This window comes from Colias eurytheme, chromosome 3, assembly GCF_061535395.1.
Source record: "Colias eurytheme isolate Ceu_HAF_F1 chromosome 3, ilColEury1 Martin Lab GWU primary, whole genome shotgun sequence".
Lineage (NCBI taxonomy): Eukaryota > Metazoa > Arthropoda > Insecta > Lepidoptera > Pieridae > Colias > Colias eurytheme.
The window spans coordinates 11565169-11586180 of record NC_142982.1 but is presented as its reverse complement, the minus strand read 5'-3'; the positions used below and the strand labels follow the sequence as shown (position 1 = coordinate 11586180).

Below are 21012 nucleotides of genomic sequence, written 5' to 3'. Positions count from 1 at the left end.
CATACTTTGTAAGTCGATTTATTCATTGTATTAAAAAAATTCATCCCAAGTTTTGACCTCCATGGAGACTTGTTCGCTGAAGAATAATCAAAACGACAAGTTAATGTTAATAAATCTGGCTTTAAGAACGCTGCAAAGTTTAAAGTTTTATAAATATCAATCTCACCCCAAGGAACAAAGTCGTTTAAAACTTAAAAGTTACCGGAATCTCTCGTTTGCTAAGACAAGGATACAAAATAAACATCAATCATCTGAAATGTGTGACAAATTTAATTCTATAATAAAAACTTGCAAGAAATAAATCACTTTATTACTTTTTCTCTACAGCCAGTAATTAAAATTGCACACAACGACGATTAAAAGCAAATTGTTTCCTCGAATAATTTGGAAACATATTTGTGCATTGTTATTCCGAGCCTATAAATCAGAGTATGAAAAAGTATTTTACTCCAATTTATTGTCAACGTTGTATCGTGAAATTTAAATGTTCCCACGCTTACATAGCACTTCGAGCGTGAAATACGTTTTTAAAGCGATATAATATCGTACACATGCAGAGAACATTGTCGCATTTTGTAGTTACTCCAAACTCCACTCGCAGCGTCCAATATGCATACCTACCTATGTGAAAATGTCGCCATAATGAATTCATTAAAATTTAAACAACCCGACGTCAGACGAAAATGTATCGTACGTGTTACGTGTTATAGCACAATTTCCAGCCGCGAACAAAATTAACTTAACATTGAAAAGCGCTACAAGAAATGTTTAATTAAGCAAAGTGAAACGTGACGAAGCTATCGCTCGAGAGCTGCGAATAATTAGATTGAAGCCTGAAGAAAAATAAAACTACGTAACGTCCTATAAATTGTCTCAGTACCGTGAATCGTTTGTAACTCGATGTTAAATGTGCAATAGAGCCTCATCCATTTAAAAGAGGAAATGTTTCGATAAAATCTCCTAAGTGAAAATTTTCCTCGTGGGTAATTTATTTTACTCCAAGACGGGTAGGTTTTATTACTTTAAAGATAAAGGTCGGGATCATTTCCCACAAGATCGTCTTTTATATCATATTCATGCTCATAATGTAGCAGCAAGTTTTTAGCTAGGTCTAGCGATTCAAAGAATAATTGCAAATACAGCTGAAGGCAGGGAAAATGGTGGGCATTTATATTTTTCATATTCCACGTTCACAAATACTTATTTGCGTCTGCGTTAATCAAAACAAATGTTTCATTGTTGTCACGGCGTTTGATATATGATTGTATTATTTCAGGCGACGGAAAAACTGGAAGGGAAATAAATTGTTTTTCAATTCAATTATTATTTTGACCCGAACGTTGAATATGTGTTATTGTGAATTTATGAAAAATTGCATAAAAGCGGGTTGAATACATATTTCTACATCGAATATCGAATCGAAAGCCTTTTCTTTGATAATAATTAGACTCAAAGTCACGTTAAATATTAAATATTTTACTTATAATTAATATGAACATTTTTGTACAGGTTTCCTAAACGCGAACCCTATACCTCATCTCAAAGCAAGAGTAGCGAACTATGGACTGATGGACCAAATAGCAGCACTACATTGGGTTCAGCAGAACATTGCTCTGTTTGGAGGAGACCCGGGGAACGTAACTATGCTTGGACATGGTTCTGGAGCAGCTTGTATTAACTTCCTAATGATTTCTCCAACCGTAATGCCTGGTAAAACTTTCTATATTCAAATCTGTAATGACATTTCCTTTCATCAAGATGCTCAGCTTCTAAATTAAAATATAAATTTGCTTCAACGAGCCAATTTAAATTGTAAAATTGCTATACCATATTTAGGCTTGCGAGAAATGTCAAACGTAAGAGGAGATAATTTATTTTTATTTTTAACTAGTTAGCGCCGTGTGAAAAATAACTAAATCGAAATTTCTTTGCAATTCTCGCTTACTGCGCTTTAAAAAAGGTTTAGCTCGAATTTAACGTGTGATATTTTATGCGAAAAACGTGAAGGATCTTTAGTAAGTGCTCGTAAGAACGTTAGGTGTAAGATAATACTATCCATAATTTTGCAGGTCTTTTCCATCGAGCAATTTTACTATCTGGATCAGCGTTGAGCTCATGGGCGTTAGTAGAAGACCCTGTTAACTATTCCGTCCAACTCGCCAAGCAATCCAACTGCACTCTCCCTGAAGACATAGTCAAGGACCATGAACTAATAGTGGATTGCCTTCGCGAAGTACCTCTCCAAGAACTTATGTCCGCTGAAATCAGTACGCCCAGTTACTTGACCGCATTCGGCCCTTCAGTCGACGGTGTGGTTGTCAAAACGGACTATGCGAAGGAATTACTCACATTTTTCATACCGAACGATCTCCAAGGCTTCACGAGCGTATCCGGGGTGAACAATTTCAAGGCGGACAAAAGGAGCGGAGATAGGATTTTCGGGATAAGGGGCGGACAGAATAAATATGATCTGCTATTCGGAGTTGTAACGAGCGAGGCACTTTGGAAATTTTCAGCTCAGGACATTCAGAACGGTTTCGAGGGCGAGAGGAGGGACAAAATAATACGGTGAGTGTGTTTGTACAGCGGATTGTTTGCGCGTCTTGTTAGCATGTTTCGTTGCGAATAAGAAAACATTTTCGTCCCGTGATTTTAACCGGGCGGCATTGTATTTGTTTGTGTGTCTGTTATAATATGAATTCTTTTATTCAAAGGCAGTTTATTTCTTAATAGTGTTATGAAATACTTTCTAGCTTTCGATATTCCAAATTGAATCTTTATCAGATAGCATTTCGATTGACCTATTTCCCTAAACGTGTCAATAACATGAATGTAAATGCAAGACCATATTTTTATGAGACACATTTCTCTGAATATCTTGTTTGCGTTCGAGAGAGTATTAAAAAGTTCATCAATACAAACTTCTACATAAACATATTTTTCAGAACCTACGTGAGGAATGCTTACACATATCACTTGAGCGAGATTTTCTTCACCATCGTCAATGAATACACTGATTGGGAGCGGACCGTTCAGGTAAGGTTTCTTTTATGTTTTCTTATTATGAGATATAATAAATCTTTACCAGCGCAATCAGCTCTTGTCATATTGTTGACCGAAAGTTATCTATCGATTTTCGATTACCTCTGTACGTGATTGGGGAATAAAGTAACCTGCGGAATTTGAGAAGATTTTTCGTTTGGACATTATAATATGTGATTCAAATGATTGATGAAGGACTCCAAGGAATTACGGTACTAATGGGCCTTTTTCATACGTTTTCTTTTGAATTCTTTTGCTTAGACGTGAAAATTATATTCATGTTCAAAATCAATTTATATACTTTAGAATATAGATATTTACTTTAAATATCGAAGTAAAAATATGCCTAATCACACCCACTTCTAAGTTATGACCTATTTACCAAAGCTAATATCGGATCCCAAACTCGAAATAAAACGCGAATTTGAATTGAAATTATTTATTCTCTCAGCCAACACCATTAGCTGAAGCCTCGCAAAAAACGTTAAACTCAAGACGAAGACAAATCGAAAATTGATTCAATCTAAACGACCCAACTGATACAAATTTGCCTCGTCTCTATATTGGAAACTCGGAACAATAGTCATTTGGCACGGATCTAAATTTCTAAGCCGAAGTCATCGTGCAGTTGAAATTCAGCTAAATCGCTATTGACATCTTTCCATTTAAATTTGAAACTTATGTGCTAATTAACTAGGTCGGTTTCAGAATTCGGTATTTCATTAGTTTCAAGTTCATCGATTATTAACTAGAACTCTATAGTTTGATTATGAATACTGTGGAAGTTTCAAATAGAACTATTGTTACATTTGCTATAGTTATGTTCGCGCACATGTACCGATATTTCAAAAGCTATAACTTCTACGTGCTATTAAGAATATGTTATAAGTTTCTCTTCTACTATTCAGACTTCTCTATTGTTCAAATCTTATTCTAGTTTGTAAAAATGTTTGAACTGATTATTACTTAGTAATTACACAACTAAATACAGAGCGAAAAACTTCGCGAAGCTAATAATTAGTAGGTACATGAATCTATTTTAGGATTTATTAGTAAATTAATTAATAAGAAGATAAGGTTTTTTATATTTGTATATTTAGATGTAATTAACTGCCAGTTACATTTCTGAGTATTTTTTGTTTTTAAATTACTACTAAGAAAAGCTTTTAGACTTTCTATTTTCAGGTAATGGATCCAATATTACTATTTTTTGTAGCTTTAGGTATGACTTTGCCTATCTCAGTTTCAATACATTTCTTGGTAATAAATGCGTGCTGTATGTTTTAGTATAAGTTTCGTTTGATGTCATAAAGCAGTAATGTTTCCAGTGTTGGATAGTGATGGCGCTAGACGCGGTCGTCTAGCTTAGCTTAGCTCTGTCGTTTTTCCACACTGGAAGTAATACTGCTTCATGCATGGTAACCCCCCGTTGTGGGAATGTTGGCAGTGCAAAAAAAGTTACAGTATAAGGTGTTTAAAGTAAATTAAAATAAATTTCTCGTGTCAATGTTAGTTACCGAAATGACTGGAGCGATTCTCATGAAATTTTGTGTGCCAACCTCTATTTTTCATACTCTTCAGGCCTAAGTGATAAGAGTAAGGCAGAACGTTTGCCGGGACAGCTAGTAATAATCAATTTTTTCAACAGCATCCAATAAACACGAGAGACGCAGCAGTATTAGCTATATCAGATGCGCAGTACGTAGCGCCTTTGGTACAAACGGGAGATTTTCTATCCGTCGCTAAGAGTTCACCGGATTCTGGGCCTAATGCGTTCTTCTATGTGTTCGACTATCAGACTAAGGATGGGGATTATCCTCAGGTATTTATGCGTTTTTTATTTAATTTATTAAAGTTTTATATTAACTGTGCTGTAGTCAGATTATATAATTGTAAGTGGTTTGTGAATTTATGTATAAATATAAAGTACATATAATTATATTAATTGTATTATGTGGCTTGAATGTTATGGTCTCGTGTGATCATTGAAAAAAATTATGTAATTCTATATCACGAATTTTGAATAAGATTTGTGCTTTAGATCGTGAGACTAAACAAACATATTTTTATAGGAAGCTTACACTAATTATTGATGTTGTTTGTATAAATTCTTGTATTGAGACAGTTGAAAAACTTTATGATAATGTTATGTACTGGCAGGCATAGAACAAAATATACTTAACATAATTTGCGTGTAATAATTCTGATTATATTTTCTGTGTATTCGTTTTTATGTATTGAATTAGAACTTTATGCCTATCGCAATAAATAATTTTAATGAAATACTGTTTTTTATACATGTTATTTCGTTATTAATTAGTTTGAGCTTTCTTCTTTAAACTTCATTGAACAGACAAAATGTTGGAACTTATAAACGACTTTGAAAATAAAGTTTATTGTTTTAAATAGTACCTATCTAAGTTTAAGTGATTTAATTTATAACAAACTTTGATAAAGATCTTTATCTATACATATAATAAATCTGTAGAAGGGTCAATTCTGTACATTGAAAATATTGAAAAAATAAATAGCAGGGGGTGTTACTGGATCGATACCAAACCCAAATATGTGATTAAAAAAATTTTTGTCTGTCTGTCTGTCTGTCTGTCTGTCTGTCTGTCTGTCTGTCTGTCTGTCTGTATGTTCAGGCATCACGTAAAAACTAACGGTTCGATTTCGATGAAACTTGGTATAATTATACCTTATTATCCTGGGCGTAAAATAGGATACTTTTTATCCTGGAAAAATACGTAAAAAAAAAATAATCTTAATTTTTCAGTTTTATCCATAGACGTTGTTCTGTAGAACCGCAAACACACGTTGCGTATTATTATAGGCCTAGCCGTATTTGGGTTCAATAGATATTTATAAGATGTCATTGTCAGAGTTACTCAAAATGGAGAAATAAACCATCCACGCGAAGACCGACATCCGCGCGGACGGAGTCGCGGGCGGAAGCTAGTAATTTAATATTATCACAGTTAACTTCATTTAACAAATATTTGTTTTTTAGTTTTACTAAGTTATTAATCTCTTTGACTGTTTAAGAAACTATTTATAACTTTGTCCAATTTTAGAATTGTTTTTCTTTTAGACAAATTTATAATTGTTTTAACAAAGTTTTGCTATCTAACACCGAAATAATTTTTCATATCGGACCAGTAGTTCCTGAGATTAGCGCGTTCAAACAAACAAATAAACTCTTCAGCTTTATAATATTAGTATAGATACAGCTTTTGTTCTAACAATAATATTTGTTTCAGCGTATGGGTTCAGTGCACGGGGAAGAATTGCCCTATTTATTCGGGGCACCTTTCGTAGACGGTTTGGGGCACTTTCCCAAAAACTACACCAAATCTGAAGTGGCCTTGTCTGAAGCGTTCATACTGTATATGGCGAACTTTATTAGAACTGGGTAAGTGTTATATTGCTTTGGCAGGATTTTGTTTAGTTTTTAAGTGAACTGAAGATATTATGAGTGTGTAATATGAGGTGTATATATTTTTTTTACTGGAATTAAAACGGCTGCTGTGTTTATTAAGTACAGTTTTCATTATTTATTTTTAAATTTTGTATATTTTAGGTATTTAATTTTATGTGTAAAGTCTATATATTTTTGCCTATGCATTTCACCAAATTAATAATCGTGTAATGTTTTCCATTCACCTCAATTAAGTGAAAGTTTTATCAAATTAAGTATAAACATTCGATAGCTTTAAAGATACAAACCAAAATATTTATGTTATTTACGTGACATTCAGTTAATTTGCATATTTTTAAATAATATATTAAGAAGAAAAGTGAAATCTAAATATACACCAACACCCCATCAATTCACGAAATGTCAACTACAAAGAAACATCATTTAATTAAATAACGAGGGTAACATTATCACGATTCCTTTTCAATAATTTTCTACAATATATAAATAATAAATAAAAGCACCGCTAACTAGACTGTCCGCCATTTTGTCTGAAACAAAGAAATCCCCTTTATTTATATGGCGTCGTGAAATATGACGTCTTTTGAAGATAATATTTATTGATATTAAATTTTATAGACGCCGTTAAATAAAGTTAAAGTGAGGGAAAGAGAATAAAGGTTGTGTTATGATGCAGGGTGTATTGCATTTTTATTGTTTTAACCGACTGCACGATAGAGGGTAATGTTCGTATATAATAATTACTAGGTTTCCGCAAGCGGTTTCGCCCGCGCAGTCAAAGAAAAACCCGCATAGTTCCCGTTCCCGTGGGATTTCCGGGATTGCGTCATTTTTCCGGGATAAAAAGTAGCCTTTGTCCTTTCTCGGGTATCAAAATATCTCCATACCAAATCCATATCTTTCATAAAAATTAGTTCAGCAGTTTAGGCGTGATTGAGTAACAGACAGACGGACAGAGTAACTTTCGTTTTTATAATAGATATATTAGTAGATATGGATTATTAAATAGTAAACGCATGCACTTGTTCCCAAGTGTACGTACTTAACTCTTAATTTATAATATACTTAGGCGAAGTAATAATATTGTTTAGAAAAATTAAAAGAAGTCGGTTAAAATGGAAAATAATTTGAAAATACACGTTGTTAAGCCAGTGTTGAAACCGTTTTAAAATCCTATTAAAGTTTTAATAAAGGGCAATTCATTCTTAAATTTCTACAATAAACACAATATCTTGTTAAGACTTAGAAGCCAAAGAATTAAACCTATAGGTTTACAATTTATTGTCTAACATGCGACCTGACCTGAATGTAAGGGTTTACCACATTACACTCATATTTATTCTAACCTCTATTGTATGTTACATACGGTCTATTTTCCTTTGTAATACGATTACACCTCTTAATAGGATCTTTGGTTATCGGATTTTTATGCTTTATATTATTTCTTGTTTGTATTTAGTCGCATTATAGGGCAAGTGGTTTTATTTGATTATATATTGGAATATTAAACGTATTTGAATATAAACGGCAACAATATAGGGATTTACTTTTAAACAGAATTTTCAAGATAAAAATACAATTCAACAACTCGTGTTGTAAGTAAAAATATCTTGTTGTTAAAATTAATTTATTTACACATATCTGTAAGGCAATAAAAAAATTTACAAATTTTATACGACTTACTTTACTATTAGAAAAATTGTGCAGTCCCAATCATAATACAGTTTCAAACCAAATTCAAAACCTAAAACCAGCAAAAACTCATATCAAAATGTTTTATAAATTCAACATCCTATCAACTCAATCTTATCTCACCACATGTTCTGACCTCAATCCCGCAGCAAGCAGACCAGCAGTTTTACACAACTGTTGCATAAAGATTCAAAATGGCCGCCCATATATTCTTGGAAATGCTGTCTCAGTATTTGACGCGGAAATAAGTTTCGGAGATATTTGTGACTTTATGTAACTGGTTAAAGTGCAAAACCACTTTAAATTGTGACACTAAGTATATTTCTTAGTGCAAATGTAGGTTTCATGAGCTTTTACAAGCTTTTTAATAACTTGCAATGTACATGTATGTATGTTTGGATGAAATATTGTACTTAACTCAATTTTGAAGCAAATATCTTTAACCGATTGAGCAGAAATTTGAGTTTGGATGACATTATGCATGTTTATCTTTGTGACGTCATTCTAAATCCAATATGGCAGCATATCCAAGATGGCGGACCAATTATTTATTTACGAAACGTCATAAATTTTTCGTGTTTAGGACATAATATATTTTTGTCCTTTTTTTTCTATTTCAAAGTGGCTGCCCATATATTCTTGGAAATTCTGTCTCAGTATTTGACGCGGGAAATAAGTTTCGGAGATACTCGTGACTTTATGTAACGAGTTAAAGTGCTTTTAGTGACACTGAGGATATTTCTTAGTGCATAATGAGCGAAACATTTTCATAAGTTTATACGGTATTTATTAGGGGTTATAAAATATGAAGCTTAAAGCTGCAGGCAACGTAAATCATTTTGCGCGCTAGAATTTAGGACAATTTTTATCTCTTATTAATTTATAACATTTGAAAGGCTTTCCATAAACCACAGGATACACAATACAATATGCTTTATTTAACACACACAAATACAGAAAAGAAAACAAACGGGAATTTATTTATTTGGCACACCAAGAATAAATACATTAGACATTCTTACAATACCTAAACATTATAAATTCATTAATATTATGCATTTATTCACAACAGTTTTCGAAATTATAATGAAACATAATCTGGGGGCACGGCAGTGCCCCCGCCAAGTCGAGCAAAAAAAAAGCGGCACGGCCGTACCATCCTTTTCTCGAAGCAATTCGGGCCTTTTTCGACCCCCTATAATTCGGTTGTGGATAAAGCAAGAAACCTGAATCTTCAGTAACTAATCCGGCATTGTATAAACACGGAATATTTAAAATTTCAGTCAATTTGAACCAGTAGTTTAAGAATGACAACTTGTTAAAGTTTCTAAATTTTGTCACTCACTGACTCACCGATCATCAAAAGTCCAAGGCACTTCTAGCAGACTTAGAAGCTTCATATTTGGAATACATATAGAGTTTAGTGTCTTAATCATGGGAAAACTTAAATATTTTGTAATTTCGGTCCAGTTTTCCAAATACACCAACTGCATCAATAACTTTGTAATCCCATATAAATATATGGGATTACAAAGTTATTTATGCAGTTGGTGGTTGGTGGTGGTTATAAATTTAATAGGTGTAGATAGGTACCTACCATATGAGGCAAGGGAGGGGGTATAGGGTGGGTAAGGGTGTGTTTAGCCCATGAAACTGAACAACATTATTACTTGTAAAATGGTCGACGTAATGAAAAACACATGATTGGACATGTCTTGAAGTACGAAAATCTAATAAAACAATATATTAATAATTTAAATCTGTTATATATAAATTGTTGGCGCGACTAGCCTCCTTACAGACAGACTGGCCTCTATTTTACTTTATGACTGAGTAGATGGTATCAAAAAGAAAGGCTCTACAAAAAGAAGTGAGATCCCATCAAAAACATCCTGTAAAAAACCCAAGTCTCGCAGCTCAGTCTTTCTACCGTCAAAAGTTGTGAGATCCATGTAATACCAAGTCGGTTAATCTATTTAGTGTCTACTTGAAGGACCTTCTGTCTTAAGTTATTACATAAGTTATTATCATGCCAACATTAAAAATATTTAACGTTTTAAACAAATAGATCGACTTGGACATCGCATGAAAACAAAATGAATATTACAATATTATATTAGATTCTTGTCTCTTTCGATTGAAACTCTCGTTCCTGTTGGTCGCTGGCCCGTCGTGCTGTGTAGTGTGATACATACTAATAATCAAATCAAGCGATGTCCAAGTCGATCTATTTGTTTAAAACGTTAAATATTTTTAATATTGGCATGATAATAACTTATGTAATAACTTAAGACAGAAGGTCCTTCAAGTAGACACTAAATAGATTAACCGACTTGGTATTACATGGATCTCACAACTTTTGACGGTAGAAAGACTGAGCTGCGAGACTTGGGTTTTTTACAGGATGTTTTTGATGGGATATGTATTTACCATTTTAAATAGGCGGCCTTATTACTTATAAACGATTTTTCCAGGCAATTGCCAATTGACAAGTATATCAAACAACTATTGAATCAGATTTATCTGATCCCATTCTTCGAATCTATAATTGTATTATATTAAAGATTATTGTGTTTTTCCCAGAAACCCCAACGAGCTTCAACGTCAAGAATCAGTGCTACCGATATCGAGAGAAAGGAACAAATACAAGAGCATTGTTTGGGATGAATACGACACGCTGCATCAGAAGTACTTGGAAATAGGTGAGTTCGTATTATGCATAACTAGTTTACGTATATAGCATAAAATTTACAATAAACCTTCAGAACAAAGTTTCTAATAATACACTTATACAGGAAAAATATTAAATTTAAATAATGTATGTGGATTGAATTAGTGAAAGTGTCTTTTTTAATAATTTTACTTAAAAATAGTTATCGTTTTATTAATAATTTATTATATCGTTTTCATATTTATTGAACTGATTATCTTTTGTCACGGTTTCCTGGAAAATATCACTACTAATTACACTCTATATTTTTTGTTGATTAATTTGTTAAGATATAACTGTATTAAAGAGTCTCATAAATAATTAGCTACAACAGAATTTCCTTTACAGGAATGAAACCGCGCATGAAGAACCACTACCGAGCGCACCAACTTTCAGTCTGGCTCCGCTTAATCCCCGAAATCCACCGCGCTGGTATGAAAGACGTCGTCGCGAAACACAATCTCTTCCGTAACCATAACGACCCAGAACTATACGACGGTCTAGTTCGACCCGATCCCCTCACACGCGCGAATTATTACGACCCCACCTTAGAACTGTATAGAAAATCCTTTAATGTGACCCTAGATATACCATCAACTACTATGGATACATACGTAACAACGTGTATAAGTTTCATGTCAGCTAGACCCGGTTCCCCCGTGACTCAGAGTCAACCGAATAATTCGCAGACTCAAGATGTCTCCAATTTAGAAGTGGCTAGTTATACTGCGTATTCAACTGCTCTAAGCGTCACTATTGCAATTGGTTGCTCGTTACTAATTTTGAACGTGCTAATTTTCGCAGGAGTATACTACCAAAGAGATAAAACTAGGTTGCAAGTGAAAGCACTGCAACAGCAAAAACGCAACCACAATTCAACATTCGATAGTGTTTCCAAACATCCCCATTATTTTGTTGGCCATTCGCAAAGTTCAAGCACAATAGTTGATATAGATCATCAAGATAAAAACGCGATAATTGCTATGACAAACCGCGTGCCACACTTCACCAATCAAAATTGTCCAAACGTTTGTCACACGGGGATACAAATGTCCAATTTACAGCAGAAATCCAGCCCGAATCGGGGACAATGTACGACGTTACCCAGGAAGGTAGGTTTCAGTTACCAAAATCAAATTTGCAACGCGTCAAGTTGTATGACATTGCCGAAGAATGCCACGTTCATGAGCAGTGGAAATCTACCAGATGTCCAAGCCCAAACAGGTCAATCCCAAACGTCTGGGAACGGCTCAATCCCACCATCTTCCCCACCCCCACATTTCTCCCAAAAGTCCAGAGTCCCACAAGCCGCCATGTCCGAAATGAACGTATGAGAAATGGAAGATATTTACAATTATGTGTAAAGTGCGTAGAGATAGTGGTCACTGATATACATAGTTGTAAATATCGCTAAACGAATGTACATACACACACATTTTATCGTTCATAGTTTGATGGGATCTTCACAATGGGCAGTGTTGGGCGATTAACGATAGTGGACTAAATGTCTACGATCCTTCATTGTAGATGTTTATTCATAATTACAGTAATGGCGGTAAGTGGCATTTGTTGGGCCAACACTACCCATTATGGCCAAACGTTTTTGATTGTACATAATTCCATTATGAATGGGTTTAAAGTTTTAACCTCACTCGGAACGGAACTCCAATACATCTTAGGTTGGCGTCATTTAAAATGGCGTCGTTGTAAATAATTTAGAACTTAAAGACTGTATGTAAAATTAAATGTAAAGTACGGTACTTGTATAATATGTCTTAATTCGAAGAGAATAAGTCTCGAATTCGTTTACTTAATTGCCAAATTAAGTGTATAAAATAGGATTTATGGCTATGTACTCATAATTTTAACGTTCTCATCCGACTTTAATGTTTGAATGTAACGATCTTGTGTGTTTTACGGATTATTTATTTGTGTTTGTGTTTAAGATATGTGAACTTTTGTGTACTTTCATGTTGTTGGATAAGAGCCCTTTCAGAATGTTCAGGAAACGCTACTTTCTTTTTTAATACGCTTTTCGTTCATGATATTGCAATTAGCTTTAAAAATAGGCTAATTAAAATCACACATTTGAAGTTGACCGCCTCCTTGGTACAGTGGTTGACGCGTGAGCGTAGCACCGAGGGGTCCTGAGTTCGATTCTCGGTGGATACGAATAAAAAAGATGTCTCGGTCTGGCAGGACACAGAAGGCTGATCACCTACTTGTCCCTAAAGAAAATCGATCAGTGAAACAGATGTATAATGCATCTGCCCCTTACCCCACTAGGGGACATGGGACTTCACTTTGAAGTTAAGATATTTCTAACGAGTGATTTGGTATATATTGATTACATAATGATAAAATCGGATTTGGCGCTGTATTTTATTTTATCTATAGTCGCATTAATGTTCAAAACTTCGACAAAGCAATGAATAATTCATAGTATTCACTCGTTATAAATATTTTTATTGAATATTTGAATAAATTTAATAATTGCTCGATCGTGAACGAAGCGTTCTTATATTTTATTCGCTTCGTCTGAAGAGGCCTTTATCGTGAAATGTTTCTTTCTGTATAACATAATATACCATTATGGAATCTTATGAGAGTATCAAGTAAAGATTAAGACATACACAATAAAGTTCATGACAAATGTAAATGTGTTTTCTTTTTACCTAAAACATTACATAATACTAACTAGCGGTCCACCCCGGCTTCGCCCGTGGTACCTACATGTTTAAACTATCCTATCTTTCAAGTTGGATCGAACTGCGCCACATGGTGTGCGAATTTTATTATAATCGGATATAAAGTGGTTTAGGAGTCCATTGAGGACAAACATTGTGACACGAGATTTATGTACATAATATATTAAGATCATCCAATCAAGTTACAAGTTCATGAATAGATATTTTGTATGGATGGATAAAGTTGTTTTGCAAAAACTTCCAAACAAATTTAGATGAAACTTTATAAAAATATTGATAACTAGCTGCGCGCGGTTTCAATTGCGTGGCTATGCTCTAGCTATAGTCTTTCTCGATAAATCTAATTTTCAAATCGAACCCGTTGTTCCTGAGATAAGCGCGTTCAAACAAACAAACACTTCAGCTTTATAAGTATAGAGTGCAACAATTTACATGTTACTTTTTTACTTAAAGTATTTTACGAGCGTACTTGCTAGCTAAAGTAATATACTGCATAACAATAAATTAGGTAAATAGCGATAATTTAGTTGCTATAAGAATTATTATGATCTGATAAATTCCATATTCTGTATACTTGAAGGGAATACATACGGGATATTATATAGGAATACTACTCTATCGACTCATCTATACTAATATTATAAAGCTGAAGAGTTTGTTTGTTTGTTTGAACGCGCTAATCTCGGGAACAACTGGTCCGATTTGAAAAATTCTTTCGGTGTTAGATAGCCCATTTATCGAGGAAGGTTATATGTTATAATATCATCACGCTACGACCAATAGGGGTGGAGCCACGGGGGTGAAACCGCGCGGAGCAGCTAGTAAGTAAATATAAGGGAAACTTTCAGTACTGGAGTAACTATATAATATTATATATAGCATAGATCTTCTACTTTAAGCTAATAATAAATTAATTCAAATACTGCGGTACCGATTTTTACATGGGAAATCTAATGACTGCCTTACAAGGAAGACTCAATTTTCAGTTCAATATTATCACATATTATCCCGACAACATCAATTTACTAGGAAATAGGTATTTTTTACCACTTTCTGGCATAGCAGTGTAGTGCAGTGTTGACTTAAAGGTAAGTATGTAATCTATTTTTGAATACATTTTATAATAATATAGTAGCTGTGCTCCGCGGTTATACCCAGAGTGCTCCGCTCCTGCAGTTGGTCTTAGCGAGATAATACATAGCCTATATAGTATATAGCCTTCCTCGATAAATGGGCTATCTAACACCAAAAGAAATTTTCAAATCGGACCAGTAGTTCCTGACATTAGCGCGTTCAAACAAACAAACTCTTCAGCTTTATAATATTAGTTTAGATAGTAGCTGCGCTTCGCGGTTTCACCCGCGTGGCTCCTGAGATTAGCTCGTTCAAACAAACAAACAAACTCTTCAGCTTTATAATATTAGAATAGATTATAAAACAATCACTTTCCGCTGTCTTTCTGTTTGTCCTGAATTGTGTATGCTGAGATCTTTAAAAGTACGCAATCGATTTTGAAACGGTTTTTGAAGCGAAAACTTCTTTAGCGGCGTTGGGTATAAAATCTTATAGCGGCAGTACACATGGGGCCAACGTGTTGGGCCAATGTGTTGGGCAAAAATGAAGGATATCAAGATTCCTGTTCACACATTGGCGTACTGATCATTCTGCATTGGCGCTTCAAAGATGGACGTAGTCCGTAGAAGTTCTTGCAGCCGCGGCAATTTATTTATATACAGTGCGTTTAATTATTACGCACATGTGCACCAATAATAATGAGTGTACTCTGCCGTCTGCGATGATACCATTTTCCAATCTCTATTGTCCTTTTTTTATTTCTGTATAAATAAAACATTATTATGTTTAGATTTTTTCAAATGTTTAAAATATGTACATTTTACATTTAATTTAATATTAACTACCTATAAAACGAAACTTTAAAGATTATAATATTATTATATTAAATGATAATATTATTTATGTAATAAAGCACAATTTGATCAAAATTATGCTCATTGTACCTATGTTGTTATTTAATTTTTAAGAACAAGTAACTTATTAATACTATTTTACTCATTTTATAAATATATTCATTTTTTTATCTCATTGTATGAAAGTGAGATAAGAAAAACATCTAGAATAATATAATAAATAGAAAATAAAACATCTAATTTATTGAGTCATATGGTTTTTATTTTTGTGTAAGTAGTTCATGCCGTGGATTCCAAATTATTCCTTCATGTGGGATACAATTCTACGAATTGTAAAACCTCATTGCTTGTCCACATCGGCGCCAACGTGTGAACGCTGTTTGCGGAGCGCGCCAAGATCCTTTGATGTGTGCACAAAAAACCGACAACATTCAGTTGGCCTGCCAATATTGGCGCCAACTAGGCTAATGAAGCCAACATACCGTTGGCCGTAAATATACGTTGGCCCAACCCGTTGGCCCAACACGTTGGCCCCATGTGTACTGCCACCATAATGGTGGTGGCGTGTAGAGAGCTACTTGGCGGTATGTTGGCTTCATTAGCCTAGTTGGCGCCAATATTGGCAGGCCAACCGAATGTTGTCGGTTTTTTGTGCACACATCAAACAGAAGCGTAGCGTGCCTTGCCCCGTATAAAAATTTGTTTGGGGGCCCTTAGGAAGGGTAAAGATTTCTCACAAAAGAAAAAAAAAATGTTTGCATAAAATTAAAATAAATATTTATTCATCATAATTATCTATCTGTCACTTATTCCAAAATTTATACAAACAATTCAAATTAAATATACACACAGGAGGCCAGAAAATTGCTTTTTTGATTTTTAAAATTAAAAAAAAAAAATTGGTATTTTTTTAGTAATTTTTGCTTACGCACGTTGGGGGCCCCCTTGGCGCGGGGGCCCCGTATAATTGATACGGCAGATACGGCGGTAGCTACGCGCCTGACATCAAAGGATCTTGGCGCGCTCCGCAAACAGCGTTCACACGTTGGTGTCTTGTTCAGTTTGTTGTTACTCGTCAGCGGAGACAGTATCGTTGCGCGTCAATGAAATTTACGTTTAAACCATGTTCCGATAGCGATGGCGGCGCCGATGTGGACAAGCATTGAGGTTTTACAATTCGTAGAATTGTATCCCACATGAAGGAATAATTTGGAATCCACGGCATGAACTACTTACACAAAAATAAAAACCATATGACTCAATAAATTAGATGTTTTATTCTCTATTTATTATATTATTCTAGATGTTTTTCTTATCTTACTTTCATACAATGAGATAAAAAAATGAATATATTTATAAAATGAGTAAAATAGTATTAATAAGTTACTTGTTCTTAAAAATTAAATAACAATATTCAATGAGCATGATTTTGATCAAATTGTGCTTTATTACATAAATAATAATATTATCATTTAATATAATAATATTATAATCTTTAAAGTTTCGTTTTATAGGTAGTTAATATTAAATTAAATGTAAAATGTACACATTTTAAACATTTGAAAAAATCTAAACATAATAATGTTTTATTTATACAGAAATAAAAAAAAGGACAATAGAGATTGGAAAATGGTATCATCGTAGACGGCAGAGTACACTCATTATTATTGGTGCACATATTGCCGTGGCTGCAAGAACTTCTACGGACTACGTCCATCTTTGAAGCGCCAATGCAGAATGATCAGTACGCCAATGTGTGAACAGGAACCTTGATATCCTTCATTTTTTCCGAACACGTTGGCCCAACGCCTTGGCCCCATGTGTACTGCCGCTATTAAACTCGCGTCAGGACACGTGGCCTGATCGAAAAAGCGTAAGACGGATGTTTTTTTTTTTAGCCCTTATATTCCATGCGTTAGACGGATGCTGAACGTTAATAATCAAGTTTTCACTTCTGCCGGTACTCCCGGAGGGCAACCCGTCTTTTTTTTAATAGATAGAGTAATTTAACAGGAATATTTATAAATAGGCACCTACATAAGATGCATAATCGCACCCGTGAGAAGCGAGTCGCAAGTATAATAAAATAAGTTTTGGGCTTGCGGAATCAAGGTTCTTGACTTGAAAATTTCATACGACAATATTCCTCTCTACATTTCAACACCTAAATCTAACTCCAAATTGTTTTGTCGTGAAATCATTATAGAAATAATATTACTATGTATTTATCATGTAAATAGCTAGAGATAACCCAAGAGATCTATACAAAGTAAATATTAACAAACAGCATTATCCTCATTAGACAGTAATTAACTTGGTAATTAGCTTTGATTTCAGCTAATGATGATCCCCGATCTATTTATTGGAAGAGGTTCAACCAATCACCAATAATGAGGGATAATTTAAGATAATTTTGTAATTTAGAAACTTGGTTTTGGATTTAATTGAAAAGTTATAAAAAATTTAAAGTGAATTTCTATGAATCTTATAGTAATATTTTCCACTACAATAGTAAAAAATTGGTGGTACCTGTGTATAAAAGACAGGTAAGATAAAATAACAAAATGTAACTACATAATAATTATTATATTTAAAGGTTCTCAAGAATTTTATGTATATTATTACATAATTATTTTAGTTTATAAATGATCTTTAAGATTTGTCTCAATATTTTCAAGATTTGCCACAATTGAATAATTACCATCATGCGAACAATATATTCACAACAGCTTTTATAAATGAATCATCCTAATACCTATCAATTATAGGTATCAAACTGATAATTCCCTCTATGTTTACATCAGCCTATCAGCCAATCAGTTCTAACATTATCGTTTCGCTTGTTAAATTTGACTCGTAATTCGGTATTTCAATCGAACATTTGATTATGATTATTGTTCTGTGTAAAGGGAGCTAATTCACGGAATGTTCATATTGATATAAGCTTGTTATTATGTGGAGTGGTTATATTCAATCCTGTGTAAGGTCTTTGTTATTTAAGTAGATTTTATGAAGTGACAGTGTCGAAGCGGAGGGGGGGGGGGGTTACCATTTTCATTTAGTCATTTCAGTAGTGAAAAATGAGAGCTCTGTCGTCTAGTGCCATTACATTCCCGCACTTGAAATAATACTGCTAAAGATATGGTAAGAATATAACCAGGCTACTCTCTCTCCAGGGGAATTAGAAGGTATGGTCACAATATTACAATATTATTTGTATGGTCATGTAGAATTTCTATATTTTATGCTCATTTAAAAAAAATATGCGCAACTTTTTATGAAAATGTAATTGGAATAAAATATAGAGATGGCAATACAGATAAAATTTGTAATAACGTTTTAATATTTTAATTTTTACTTTTAAGCTTTTTATTATTTAATAATAACTTTTTGAGCATAAAATACCTACATAGTACAAAAATGGGCTTAGAAGAATATTATATACCTACATAATATTATCAACGTGGCTTCGCACGAAGATGTAGCGTTAAGAAGACAAACACAGTCCAAAAATAGATAGATCCGCATTATACAAAATAATTACCCAGATAATCCTACTTACGCTAAAAATGCGCGTATAAAAGCGCCATTTTCCTCGCTACGTACTCACTAAAAGGATGTAACGTGAACTATGCAAAGATCGTTGATATACCTCTCAAAAGGCTCGCTTTCTAGAAAAAATAGCTGAAAAGCACTTAAACCTAAAAGGGTGAGGTCATTCCTTTTCGAACGGCTAATTTTTTGCTCCTGTTTCGACATAATCCACACCATTTCTCATTTTCTTTGCCGATAGCTGTCATTTGGAAATGAATCACTTTTAATTTTGGATTTCTCGAAGCTTCTACCAATTCGGGATGTTTGTTGATGATTTTAGGGAATGTATGACGTAGGTACCTATTATTTAGTAGGACTTGAGTTAAATAAAAATATGCGATGAATATCTAATAATTAGTATTTAAATAATATAAAGATTACTTACTGTAAATGTAAAACAATGGAATTTGTTTTATGTTTTACGTGACCAAAGTAGGTACCTAATGTGTATTTTTAACTTTATTCTAACTCGTCTTATCATTTTATTACAACTAAAAAAAAATGTTATTTTGCGTAAGAATAGACAATTTGACGTAACCCAAAAAAATCAAACTAACATTCAATATAGTTTTACTTCCTTCTTGTTTATTTCACTTATTTAGCTTATAATATCATCAAAGAAATATTTATCTAATCCTTCTTCAATACGTGTATTCTATACATCTTCAAGCTTTATAACAGCATAAAGCTGGTTCAGAAGTTTGTAAATTGGCCTATTGTTATTGGCTGAGGCAGTTAAAATTTATGAAAGCCGCGTACAGACGTGACCGCAAGTCCGACCGTAGATCAAAGGTCACGTGATCAATTTCCGTTGGAATTGAGGGGAAATTGTACTGGGAAATATGTACTAGTTTTTTACTGTAACTGTGCTTGGGAAGTTGTAGTTAAATAGTCTTAGTAAATAGTAATTTGATATTTTATACTTTTTCGCTCTTATGCAGTTAAAAGATATAACAAACTTATACTAAATTACTTTATTATCTACTATTAAATAAATACGAATATACTATACGTATAAATTACATAAGTATGTACTTTACCTTAATATTATATTTTTAATTTCAATAGAAAAATGAAGTAGCTTATTTTTTGAGCAGAATACTCGTCCATACAATAATGTGTTAGGAACTTCAAAAAATATTTTCTGTCAATAAAATGAACCACTTTAATAATAAAAATAATAAATTGTAAATGACGTGTTTATTAATATTCTGCAGTAGATTCAATATAATAATAAATTGTTAATTATTGCATGAAGATAAAATAACCTGTCATGCGAGGATACTAATAAATATAAAATAAAAGTTAATTTATGGTCGCTTTCAGGTAATAATTTTTGTTTCAATTATAATTTACGTGTTGATAAAGTTTAATAAATTTACCTTCAAAAATGTCATTTACCTACTGGCTACTAAGTAAGTACATAATACTTGTTGTACCTACACGAAATAAAACAACATAGCCGCAAAAATCATTTAATTATAGGTACAAAGTTGATTATTGTCTTGACTAGTATTAAAAAGAGGAAAGATTTGATTGTTTGAATTGAATAGGCTCCGAAACTACTGAACTGATTAAAAAAATCGGAGCCAGGACGAGCGGCTAGTTATTTATAAATTGTAATTTGATTTTTTTGTTCATAATATATTGTAGGTACATATTAATAATGTAACTGTCAAACCGTTTGAACTATTACATATAATAAAATTTACAAAGTTTCCACTAAATACCACTACAAAAATGGCGATCAAAACACTGAAGCTATTATACCATTGGTCAATAGTCAATACGTCACAATTCATTAAAGTTAATGAAGTTTTTGCTAGATAGACCCGGTTCTGACCCGAATGGGCCCCTCCACTGTAGGGCTCTCAGCGTCTGCTTCGTGCGCGCAAT

The 21012-nt window shown here is 33.4% G+C and overlaps 1 protein-coding gene across 1 annotated transcript in view; it reads left to right on the top strand.

Annotated features, from left to right (window-relative positions):
- Positions 1–12894, top strand: part of LOC149909996 (neuroligin-4, X-linked-like) — a 72743-nt gene extending 59849 nt beyond the window's left edge. The window contains exons 5-11 of the mRNA XM_090120103.1: positions 1510–1710; positions 2070–2568; positions 2946–3036; positions 4691–4864; positions 6306–6457; positions 10760–10878; positions 11235–12894. Coding sequence (XP_089976229.1) covers positions 1510–1710; positions 2070–2568; positions 2946–3036; positions 4691–4864; positions 6306–6457; positions 10760–10878; positions 11235–12220 — 2222 coding nt within the window. The 3' untranslated portion in view covers positions 12221–12894. The remainder of the gene's footprint in view (positions 1–1509; positions 1711–2069; positions 2569–2945; positions 3037–4690; positions 4865–6305; positions 6458–10759; positions 10879–11234) is intronic.
- The last annotated feature ends 8118 nt before the right edge of the window (positions 12895–21012 follow it).